The sequence below is a fragment of the Vitis vinifera genome, chromosome 5, assembly GCF_030704535.1.
Source record: "Vitis vinifera cultivar Pinot Noir 40024 chromosome 5, ASM3070453v1".
Classification (NCBI taxonomy): domain Eukaryota; kingdom Viridiplantae; phylum Streptophyta; class Magnoliopsida; order Vitales; family Vitaceae; genus Vitis; species Vitis vinifera.
The window spans coordinates 8,843,657-8,856,444 of NC_081809.1; the positions used below are offsets into that span (position 1 = coordinate 8,843,657).

General features: G+C 36.5%; 1 protein-coding gene across 10 annotated transcripts; it reads left to right on the forward strand.

The window, feature by feature from the left end:
- The first annotated feature begins 77 nt into the window (after window positions 1-77).
- Window positions 78-12,390, forward strand: LOC100263192 (uncharacterized). Of its 10 annotated transcripts, none has more exons than XM_059736919.1 (13): window positions 172-827; window positions 1,046-1,128; window positions 1,731-2,348; window positions 2,437-2,504; window positions 3,047-3,129; window positions 4,580-4,679; window positions 4,911-4,996; window positions 5,574-5,656; window positions 9,692-9,819; window positions 9,901-10,002; window positions 10,639-10,935; window positions 11,019-11,141; window positions 11,823-12,390. In XM_059736919.1, exons 3-13 carry the CDS (start codon window positions 1,763-1,765, stop codon window positions 12,204-12,206), a joined length of 2,040 nt encoding a protein of 679 aa, XP_059592902.1. In that variant the 5' UTR covers window positions 172-827; window positions 1,046-1,128; window positions 1,731-1,762; the 3' UTR covers window positions 12,207-12,390. The 10 variants fall into 10 exon arrangements, with proteins under 10 accessions (XP_019075707.1, XP_059592900.1, XP_019075708.1 ...); XM_059736921.1 differs by having other exon boundaries at window positions 1,736-2,348; XM_019220162.2 differs by lacking the exon at window positions 1,046-1,128 and having other exon boundaries at window positions 78-827.
- Window positions 12,391-12,788: the final 398 nt, after the last annotated feature.

A 12,788-nucleotide genomic window follows, 5' to 3' on the forward strand; every position in this document is an offset into this window, starting at 1 on the left:
GCTTTTATTTATTTATTTATTTATTTTTTTTATCTCTACTAAATCTATAAATTAAAAGGCACCCACTTTTCTCACTCGGGCATCAAGAACCCTTTTCTGAAGTTGTCCTCCTCCCTAAAAAAGCCCTATTTTCCTCTGCCACTCTCAGTCCTCGCAGGTACTAATCATGTTATTATTATTTTTTGCAACCCCCGTTTGATTCCCAAGAAAATCCATCCCCCATTCGATTTCCGGGAAAATTCATCCTCGTTTGATTTCTGAGAAAATCCATTCAAAACCCCCAAAGAAAACCAAAAAAATTGCTTTTCTTTTGCTCCCTGTGTTTTCTGGATCTGTTTTAGGGGTCTCTTTGCTCTTGTGCCATTGGATTTAAATTTCACGAACCCTAAATCCACGATTTTTGAGCCAGGCTGAAAAACACAACCTTTGCCTGCAAATCATGATCAGATTACCAAATAGCATTTTATGTTTTTTTAATATAAAAAAAAATTGGACAGATTTTGTATCCTGTGCGCGGGCTGGACTGGTAGGAAATATCGGGAAATTTCCCGAAAAATCGGTAAAAATACCGAAATATCGGCGATATTTTCGGCCATTTTTTGAAATTCTCCTCCGGTTGCTCCGCGCGTCAGCTCCACTCGCGATTTTATCTTCGATTTATCGGTGCTTCGCCGATATTGCCGATTTTTTTATGATATTCCCGGGAATCGATAATCGGGGCGAATATCGTATCGAGGGCGACCGATATCCGAAATTTCAAAGAAATATCAGCGATAAATTCCGATTTTTCAATCCATGACTACAATACACATATCATATCGGAGAAGGTGTCCACTGTTTAAACTCCTTATTGGTGTCACTCTTTGATTTTGGTAGTCCATTCTTATCTGGATGACACGAATGTCCCACCATTCTCCCACTTTTTCGCCTCATTTGTTTTAATTAGAATTTGAAAATAAAAACAATATATTGGGTGGATTAAAAAATTTACTTTTATGAATTCTGTTTCTAATCCAAAATTTAGCAATGATGTTTATTTTCCCAGAATGGTCTGGAGAATACGAAGCCTACTGGTACTTGGGACGGTGGAACTCCAACGGCAAGTTCCCACGTGATCACACTCTTCATGTGATGCATGGAAAGTAGTCCCATAACCAGTCCATAACCAGTTAGGCTGCACTCTGGGCTGGGCTGACCCAAAACCAGCACATAGGCTCACTTTGGCTGGGCACTATCTCCTGTGTGGTTCACACTTCACTGGAACTGGAATTACATTCCCATCCATGATTCAGATGAGTCGATAAGGGTAACCAAACACTGTTATCATGATCCATGAAGAACATGTTGAGTTGAGAACCCGAAATTGCAGATTTTAGAAGAGGTGAAACTGCCATCAGTTCTAGGGTTTTCTTAACTGGAGATTTATATTTTGAATTACCAGAATAATCTGAAATTCAGGTTTAATGGGTATCAATGAATTTAAAACACAATACGTCAGTGATTCATTGCATTAAACTACTGTCAGTTTTGCAACTTTAGTTAAGTTTTTAGAAGCTGGAGAGGAATCCATGTGAAGAAGTGTAGTGGTAATTCTAGGGTATTTGGGTTTTTCTTCAGGAATAATTTGTGAATTATTGAATGCTCAACCTAGTGTGTGTATGTGTGTGTGTGTGTATTTATTTATTCATTTATTTTCTGTATAAGTTGCCTGATGCCTTTGATTTTTATAGCTCAGAGTAAACTCCTTGGTTGAAGAAATCTAATGGTGGTCAAGATGGTGAAGAGGAAAAGGGGTTCAGAGAGAAATTCAAAAACTGGTTTTGAGCATTTTCTTGAAATGGATATGAAGAAAAATATTACTGCTAAAGATGATTTGAAGTGGGAAAGAAAATTAGCAAAGAAACTTAGGGTTAAGGAAGGGAAACTATGGGGAGTGGATGATGGCATCAATTCTTTATTTGAAGAAATCCCATCTGTTGTCGATTCCCTAGGGGAGGGAGAAATCTTGGAGGCTCAAAAATTTTCTTTGGGAAGTTCAGTGAAGAAGAGGAAAAAATCGGGGCTAGTTGTGGAAACCAGTAGTGGAGATGTGGCATTGGAACACGTTTCTATCAAGATGTGTTCAAGTAAGAAACATGAGAAGGAGTTATTGGAGCAAGGGCCAGAAGGTGAGATGGCCCACATGGTGGCAATTAGGGTTGCAAAGCCTGTCAAAACATTTGGTCCAGAGGTCGTAATGGAAAAAGCACCTGCATTAGAGGAAAGTATAAAATACAAAGCTCCATACTTGAGATCTTGTGCAGGAAATGACTTAGAAGAGTATCATCAAATTCAGAGACAAATAAGAGGTTTGTTTTGAATTTTTGCAATGTTGTATCCCTTCCCCCTTCCCCTTTATCAAACTTGACTTGGTTTCTAAGATTCAACTTGTTCCAGGTCTTTTGAACAGGCTTTCTGAATCTAATTTGGAATCTATTACCAAGGAAATGGTCACAATCTTCCATGTATGTTTCCTCTCTGTATGGCTTATCATTTTATTTTTATTTGAATATTTGTAATCTTCCATTTGGATGAAATCTTGATAAACTGTTTATTATTAGTTTTAGTGATGGAATGATGGACGACTTCTATTTTTTAATTTGTGCATGAAATATTAGAACACATGCATGGTGCTGAGTGGGAGACATTATTGGATATTTTGGAAATCATAATCATAATGAGAGGGTGGTTGCAACCGCTGTGATGCTACTTGTCATGTAAATGTGGTCAGCTCCTTTTGATCATTTATAATGTTAATTTTAAGGAATTTTTGCATTGCCTAATTCAATTGGATATTAGCCTTTTAGACCCACAAAGGTGGAGTATTGTCCTCTAACATTTGTCAAAATTTGCATCTAACCATCAATCAGATATTTAACTTGATAACTATGTGGAAAATATTGATCCTATAGAATATTTTGGATGTTGCTTCAAATAGTTTTGTTGACAAAGTCAGTTGGTAGAAATAGTGTTGTTGCTTCAAAATTCTAATTTTATTGCATTGCAGTCTGTTGATCGCGGTGTTAGTTCTCAGATTATCACTGAGGAGGTTTTGGCATCATGTTTTGGAGGTCAACGTGGCAATGAACAGTTAAGAGTTGATTATTTCTCTGAATAATTTCTTGTTTTCCTCCTTTCTATCAAGGTCATGCCTAGCTAATTAAGATACTGTAAGTTAGATCTGTTTGAGTGAAGATTGTTCTCCATTTTCTTCTGGCATTATGTTTTCTCCTTATCTTTTTGCATTTTAAATTTGAACACCTTGTGTAAATTTCATATGTTCACTTTTTTTGGCTGTGCTCAGAACAATTTTGTTGAACAGCATCTTATCAAGTTTAAGTTTGTATTAAATTCTTTCCCTATTTGATTTTAGCTCCATCAAGTTACTAATAAAAAAAAGTTACCGTTACATGGAAGACACTTCCTTACTTGATGAATAGATTGAGAAGCATTGCTTAACTGGAATTTAAAATTGATTTCTATTTTTTGTCACATCTTATATCGTCTATGGACTAAAAGTCTAAAACAACTAAATATGGACATTTGGTGGTGGAAGAGAAATTTTTACTTTTTTATGGGTACCTTTCCTAGGAAACAAGCAAGTGCATAAGGATGCATACGTCTTCATTTAAGACAGTGAAAGAAAGAATCTTGTATTTTGATTTCACATTTTGATGAAATTCCTAGAATGACCATTTCATTTTTGTGTTGGATTGGTGTAGGCTCACTGCTATAGCCTTATCATGAGGGTCACTTTTGTTTACCGTTCCTTTTTTTTTTCCCTTTTTTTTAGCATCTTTTAAGATGAATCTTTGTTATTTACAGAAGTTCTTTCAGACACCAAAAATTTGTTCTTTTACAGAATTAGGTTTCTTAAGCATTTTTTACTTGTTGATTGGTCCATCTTGGTAATCATACTGTTTTTTGGTGAATCTAAAGAGCCTAACCTGATCAATTTGACAGTGCTAATGAAGAAATTAAGAAGTTTTATTTATGGTAATATAGATTTGAACCCTTACAAATAACTTAGCCTCTTAGATGAATAACCTGATCATTGCCTGCCCCATTATCCTTTTGGGTTAAGATAGTATGGAAGCATATGTTATCCTCAAAGAACATAGCCTTTAGGTGGAAAAACTTTTACACTCTTAGAAGAATAAGTACAAGCTCTGTTTCACCATCTTTGCGACTTTCTTAGCATTGGGAATCAATTTCATTCATAGCCATGTGGATATGGGGATATAGGAGTATCATTTTCTTGGCATTGTAGAGTTGATTTTGGTTTTCCCCTTGGCATCTAGGATTGCATTTGCTATTAATGCATATAACATCACCACCACTAGCTCTAAAGTTTTAAGCTAGTTGTTAGTTTTCATAAGTTCTGAATATGACATCATGCTAGGTTTTATTATTCAGTCATGTTTATGTTGTTTTGGTATGCTATTCAATTTTAAAGCTGCACATGTATTTCTTTCCCATATTACTTATTCTGATTGTCTTTTGAGTTAACTTGTTTTTTTTGGTCTATTTCTATGTGAAGGTATGCTGCAGTTTTTGCAGCTTTTGTTGCGGGCATGGCTTATCTTGTTGGGAATGACTTTAGTGCAGAGCTTGTGGCTTCTCTTGCTAAATCTTTTGAGGTTCATTACCCCTACCTGATTAAGGGTTTTGTTATTGACTCTTGAAGGAGTTCTGTTTTTTGGCTGATAAATTTTAGAATTTATTATTCGATATGATGTATAGTATTTAGTCATCTGAACTTTAACTTCAGCTGGTGTGTAGCATGCGTTAGTCAGAAATTTTGAGTATTTTCTTGCTCTTGCATCACTGCAGCTTAAAAAGGTTACAAGAGCTTTTGTTTTTGTATCCAGGATGAGTGCTTGAGAAATGACGAACTTTCGTTGAGAAATCTGACTCTTCTACTTTCCTATTTATACATTTTTAATGTTTTCACAAGGTGAGTAGCTTACAGAATTCTGAATGCTAGACTTTTCTAAAAGATAATGATAAGTAAATTAAGAAAGTTGCATAATTGTATTCCAGAGGCAGATCCTATAACTCCTTTTGTGATTGAGTTTGTAGATAAGGCCATCCTTTTTGACACGGCAAATATTTTCTCTGTTGAAATGTTTTCAGTGCATGCCAACAAACATAAAAGGTGTTGTGAAAGTAGGAAATAGCATATTAATCTGGGGTACATCTCATTTTTCATGTCAGCCTCGTGGTGGCACAATGTTCTCAATGCAAATGGAAACCACTGTCATTTCACTAAAAAGCAAATGAAATTTTGGGAATAAAACTATTTATTTTTTCATTAAAATGACTGCAGAAGTCCTCTTGACTATCATGATCATATCATCTATAGCCAAATCACTTGACCTTCCCTGCTGGCTAGACTAGTTGTCTAAATATGAAATTATGCATGTCCCAGACCGTTCCTTGAGATCTGATTAGTTCATATCTGCTTTAAATTTGGGTGTTGTATTTGTTGGCAACTGCTTGTTAAGAGCAGTGGTTTTTGTGTTGCTTTTCAGTGATTTAATATATGACTTGCTGATCATTTTGAGCAAACAATTGCTGGAGATCGATGTCTCTACCATCTTGACTATTCTACAATGTAAGCCCTCTTTTTTATATGCTGTTTTTTCTTCTGTATTTTTGGCCCAACCTTGACAAAGTTGGGATTGGGTCCCACATCTTCGAGCACAACTCTTTGGAGACTTTACTAGCAGGGTTGTTGGGATCTTCAATATTTTCACCTTTGTTTGTAGTTTATATGAATTTTTGTCATGTATTACGGTATTAAACTTTGATTGGCATCCTGTTTTTATTTTTATTTTCTTATTTTTTGTTTTTTGATAGGCAAAGATCAATTATATTAACAGCGTCTAACAAAATGTCATACAAAGGCCTACATGATGTATACAAGGGTGCCAAAAGGCCAAAACAAGGCGAAGGGATACACAAAAAACACCTTTCTTGCCTTACTCAGATCTTAACCATTTAACAAAGTCCATCATGAACAAAGAACAATCTCCTATGCACATTCTAACCCACTCCAGGAAATTATATGTAAAGGATTTTTTGATTGCTTAGGTCTGCCTTTTTTGTGTTATCAAAAGCTCTCCTATTTCTCTCCCTCCAAATGGTTCAAAATAAGGACAAAGGTGTAGTTCTTTAGGCTTTCTTCCTTTTCTTCTTGATAAAAGATCCATGCCTGCTCAAAAAGGCATCTCACACCAAGGAATGTATTGCCTACTTTATTCCAAATAGAGCTTAAATCAACTACCATAGAATAAGTGCTTTCGAGCAATGTAGGGAGATGTGATCAATTGATTTTTCTTTTCCTTTGCATAGATAGCATCTGTTTAATATCCTCTTGCCCTTTCTTTTGAGATGACCCAACATCAGTATCTTGCCCCACTTAGCTTCACATGTGAAAAAGCTTACCCTTGATGGTACCCAAGTATTCAAAATGATGCTGGAAGGGAACACATCCATTTTTTCCATTTACTTTTGCAACTTCCTAAAAATGGCCTCCCGCCCTCTCTTCCCCGTTGGTCCCCGCTCTAACTCTCAATCATTAGCAATGCTTATTGTAAATAACTTTTGAAGGGGCTCCCAAAAGAAGGCCTAGATAGCTAGTGGTGAGTATACCTAGCCTACGTCCTAGTATCGTAGTTAGTTCCCCCACATTAGCATTCACCTTGATTGGGACAAACTTACTTTTTCCAAGATTGATCTTTAAACGTGAGATTGCCTTAAACATAAACACCTAGCTCAAATGCTCTATATGCTCCTTCCTGACATCAGATAGAATAAGAGTGTCATCAACAAATAAAAGATGTGACACCTCCAATCCCACACCTCCTCTTCCCCTAACTAAAAACCCTGCTATGAAGCCCCTTTCTTTAGTCCTGTTTAGGATGTGAGAGAGTGTCTCTATGGACATGATTAAGAACTCTAAAAGAAGCCTGATTCATAGAACTCCAAATAAAATTTATCACCTCATTTTTCATGATGTCCTAGCAAAAGGGCTCTCTCCTCACACAAACTGGAGAGAGCTGAAAAGACCTCCTCCTTGGAAAATGAAAACTTTAGGGGCCCTGATTCTTCATTACTCATTACTCAAATAATCTAAAGTCACTCGACTAATACTTGGTCTCCACTTCCCTTACTTGAATCCTTTCGAAAACATTTGCCACCCCCTCCTTAATGTCTACTTCCTCAAATAACATTCCATCATTCACCCTTATTTTAGCCAAATAATATTTCTTCTTCTGCAAACATTGGTCATTTGTGTAAAAAAAAAACCTTAGGACCTGTTTGGTAACTATTCTTTGAAAGAATATATATATATATATATATATATATTGTTAGAATAGAAAACTGTTTTCTAACTTAAAAGACACACTTGAGAAACTTTTGACAGAAAATAGTTTTTTGAGACTTTGTTATGGAAACAAGTTGTTTTTAAGAACAATTTTGAGGTATTTTCAATTTCCTTTTTTTTTGGTAGAGTTTTCCCAGCAACAGTTGAAAAAATAGAGTAGTTTAAAACTTTTGCATTTTATATGTGCTGAGAAACTGTTTTTCACATTTGAGTTCCCAAATAGAATTTTGTTAACGAAAACAATTGAGAACTGTTTTTTTTATACTTGTTCTCAAAAACTATTTTTAAAAACATAGCCAAACAGAACCTTGGTGTTTTTATCTCCTTTGGCCATAAGTCTGTTGATTTTTTCCACCACAAAACTTTTTCCATTGCTGCCCACTTCCTAATCTCCTCCATTGCCTCCCTCCTAACCTCATTGTCCTCACCCAGAAGAACATCTTTCCTTAGCATCCCAAAAATCAATCTGATTTATAGCAGCAACTTATTGGTTGTGATATTCCAGAGTACGTCTCTTCCACGCTTTTAAATTATGTTTCAGGAATTGTAGCTTGGCTGCTATGATATGGCTGTACAAATCCTTGATGTGGTAACCCACTCACCAATTTCTAACTAGGTCTTTGAATCCTTCCACTTTCAGCCACATATTTTCAAATCTAAAGGGAGTTTTATCCCTCCTCATCCCTCCATCTAACAAAATGGGAGCACACTCGGATACGGGTCTTGTTAGAATACTCTGGGACAGACCACTGAAATGATTCTTCCATTCTCCAGAAATGAGGAATCAGTCCAGCCTAGATAGAAGTGATTATTCAACCCACTACTCCACATAAAAAGATCACCAGCTAGAGAGAGGTCCATCAAATGATGCTCCTCGATGATCTTTGAAAAATGTCTCATTCCCCGGGGGATCTGAGTCATCTGACTACATTCAAATCTCCTTCGACACATCTGGGATCATTCCAAAGCCTTCTAGTATCACTCAATTCTACCCAAAATCCTCTCTTCCCATTTTGGACTGGAGCATACACACAAAGAACATCCAAACAAAGGTTTTTGAAATTACAAAAGATTTAAAAGGCCCCTACTTTAATTTCAATGGACTCCAACACCCTATTGTCTCAAAACACTAAGATCCTCCCTGCTTGTGTCCTAGCTTCCACAGCCCCCTATTCCAGGCTACACCCAAACTTCTTACCATCTAAACTGATATCTATTGGACCTTGGTTTCTTGTGAGCAAACAAGAACACCATCTGCAATCTGTTCAGGGATTTGGTCACTTTCTGCTTTCCCCCCTCATTAATCCCTCTAATGTTACAAATGTGAAGCTTCATCAGCAAACTTTGACTAGCTCCCAATTACTCCTTCCGCTCCTCCCTTTGTGTGAAGCAGAGCTATAATTTATGGATCACTTCAGTTTCAGAGTTTCCTTTCAAATCTAGGCCCAGCAATAGGTCTCTTTTCAATCACCTGACTTAATGTAGTTCCCCTTTTTTGGGTTCCATCCCCCCTCATGAGAGCCAAAATTTCTTCATCAAACCTGTCAACTAGCATCCCCACAAACCTATTGAGGGATGCAAGCTTATTGATGCAGCCCTTAGAGATGTAGGAATCCCATTTTGTATCTTGGGAGCAAGACTCCTTTTCACCACCCCACAGCCCCCTATCTGCTCTTCTACTTTGCCACTGTCGTTGTTTGTAACATTTTCTAGGAATAACATTGTCTTGCCATCTTTCAAGATCATGCTTAGAGGCCCTCTCATAGCATCCTCAGTCTTGACAGAGTGCACTTTGATAAGCTCCCTTCCACAAATTGAACTCCCATCACCCCTTCTCTGTAATCTTTCCAACCATGTTGCCTTTTACATGCTCAATTGAAATCTCAAAAGATTTTGAATCTATGGCAAACCAGCTTCTGCCTCCATCTCTCCACCCCGCAATGAATTCTGCTATCTTTTGCACCCAATGGTCCTACATTCATAGTCCTTTCCTACTCTAAGCCACCCAAGAAACAGCTGTTCTTTGACTGTATCCATGAAGCCCACATTCAGCAAAAATGCATTTTAAACAGCTTTGACTTTCTTCACTACCTTTTTTCTTGTCCCTTACTATTGGAATTACACTTGATTTGACATTTTATACTGTATGCCTTTTTTGCATATTAGGTTCTTATAATTGCATGGCATATTTTGCACAGACTTTATAAAGTTTGCAGACCAGTGAGTCACCTAGGACATGATTTGTTGTTCACTTAACAGGTTCTGGTATGAAACTAAGGCATGATGATCCTGTTGCCATGAAAAATTTTATTCTGAGTGTTCAGAATAGGATGAATGAGCTGAAGGCCACCTCTGAAGATGGCAAGTCAAACATAAACAACAAAAGAGTATGCTGTCTATACAGTTCTTTCAGAAACTTCTCTGTAAATCTACGCCTCTTTGCAATTGTTACTTGGTAATCCTTGCAGATGGAGTTCATGCTCGAAACCATATGCAATATCAAGAACAACAAAAAGAGCCCTAAAGAGGACACTCTGCAATATGCACAGATAAACAAATGGTTACAGAAGGTATTGTGAATTGATTGTTTTTCAACTCTCTCTCTCGCTCTCTCTCTTGGGTTTTTTGACAGACATCGATTGAACTGAATACGGAGTTATGCTTCTAACCCACACTGAGAATAGGCTTTTACATCAACTGTACTTGGGCCTAGCGACTATTGGTAGACCTTTACTTAATGTTATATAATGCTTTTCTTTCCAATCAATCTATAAAAGTTTTCAGGTCAGTCAGCTGAAGGCCAGATAGCTTCCTCCAAAACAGCATGGAGGTTCGCTTATAAGAATTCTTAGTTGTAATAATAAGGTAGCTCAATAATTTATGCAAGGACTATTCTTATATTGTCAGATAGATTGAGAAATAGTCTAAAAGGTAGTATAAGATTTTCCAAACTATTCTTATGTTGTCACATAGAGTTGAGAAATAGTCTAAAAGGTAGTATAAGATTTTCCAAAACTGAACTTCAAGCAGGTTGGAGAAGAGTGCAATGTCACATATTATTGATTCTTTGCAGGGACATTGGAAAACAAAACAGTACTCTGGGTTTGTAAAGAATTAAATTTATGCCTTTAGCATGTGGATTTTGTATTTCACTTTGCGTTTTAGTTACTCTGTGTTGTTTATAGCACTTGATACTTTGTTCGCAGCTAAGAGTAGAAGATATTGTAATTAGAGGGCTCAAATGGAGTAAGCTGCTTGATCCAGACAAAAGTGGCCACTGGTGGTTGTCCAGTAATATGGCTTTCCTAGCAGACAACAATGCTGAAGAAGTTGCCGCCAGAATTGAGGGGGACGTTCTTGAAGTCCAGAAAATGCTGCAGCTTGCTGCCACACTAGGGATGAACACAGATGCCAGAAGGGCAATCTTTTGTGTAATAATGACTTCAGTGGATGTCCTTGATGCATTTCAGAAACTTCTGAGGTTGGATTTGCCTGGGAAGCAGGTAGTAACCCCGTGGTTTCTTTTATTATTCTTTTGTTTACTGCTCTTCCATCTCGCAATACTCAACTCTTATGTTATCTTCAGGATAGAGACATCATGCGAGTTATCCTCATATGCTGTTTACGGGAGGAACTATTTAACAAATATTACACCATTCTGGCATCACATTTGTGCAAACATGACAAAAACCAGAAGTATACTTTGCAGGTAATCCATTTGACTATCAAATAAGAAGACCATAGATAGAAAAGGGAACTAGGAAATATATTTAGGTGGAAGAAGTGCCTCATCCTTTGTAAAGACACATCATGCATAGTAATGACATCTTTTGTTGAGAGAACGAATTCATCTGCAGATTCTGCACAATATCCAATTTGTGGAAGTAAAGGTGTTTTTATCTCAGTAGCAAAAAAAACATAATGCTCATTTATTCCAACTTTTATAGGTAAAAGAGAAATATGTTGACTTTTCAACAGCATGGGGCCTAGTTCTTACTATTTGAGCATTTTAAATACTTTCAAGGTACTAGCTAGAGTTCTTTTATACAGTTTAAATGGCTTGCTATAGTATCTCTAATTATTTAGATTCCATATAAAACCTGAATTTGAAATGAGAATAGTTTTACTCCCATAAATTTCTCATTTAGGTTTGGTGTTCATGCTCTTCAACCTTTCTGCATCAAATGGATTGATTTACTTTACTATTGGGAAACCGTGTGTACTAGCTACTAAGACAATCTTTCTGTTGGAAGTCATTCTGATCCATGGATGAATTTATTTTAACCTGGCTGACAATTGGAATGAACTTATATAGATGTGTTTAAAATTGCTAGTATGCATGTGATGTACTTCAATTATAATTTTCCTTTCCTCTGATGCAATGTCACAGTGTTGCCTCTGGGACCATTTCAAAAGGCTGGAATCAATGGACCCGATGACATCTTTGCATCTGGCAAGATTTGTCGATGAGATGCTTGCTTCTTTCACACTCTCTCTGGCAGTTCTGAAGACCGTTGGACTGAGCGACTCCAAGCAGCTCACCCCAACAAGGATTATGCACTTCCGGATGATATTTGAGGCTATATTTCAGAATCCAGATAGGGTGGTGTGGAACATATTTAAGCGCATAGCTGCCACTCCTGATCTTGAAACCCTTCGCAATGGCATCAAGTTCTTCATCAGGGAGTATGTGGTGAGCAGGAATAAAGGCTTTGCTGGAAAATTCAAAGTTGCAAAGAGAGCCCTCAACAGTGTGGAAGTTCTTTTGTATTGAGTTGGAAGATGGGGTTAGTGGTAAGGCCAAGTTTTGGTAGTTTATTCATTAGTCAAAGTTACTTTGTTGGCATCCAAAATTGCTTTGATGCTATTGTGGGGTAAACAACCACCACATCTTAGAGGATGAGCAGTCATTTAGAAATGAAGGATTATAGTATCTATTTGGAAAGTTAGTTTTATTAGCTCCATTGGCTTACCTTGTAGTCACTGCTCACTGACTGCAATATTTTTTGTGGGGGACTAATAGGGTTTATTTTTTAGACAATAGTTAACAAATTGAGTACATAATATTATATGTTAGTTAAAAAATTTCTACTGTCAACGTGTAATATTTTTGGGGATTTATATTTGATACTATCAGCTTTGAAATTTAAAATAAAAAATATTAATATAAATATAATTACTTAGATTTATTCGAAATAGAAAAATAAAAATAATTTTGTCAAAAAATTAAAATAAAATAAAATATTAGTTGCATATGCAAAAGGTACGGTATTAGTTTTATGTCCTAGAAAGTGCTTTAACAAAAAATTAAAATTTGAGGTGATAGCTTGATTTTTTTTTTAAACAGATTCTAAAA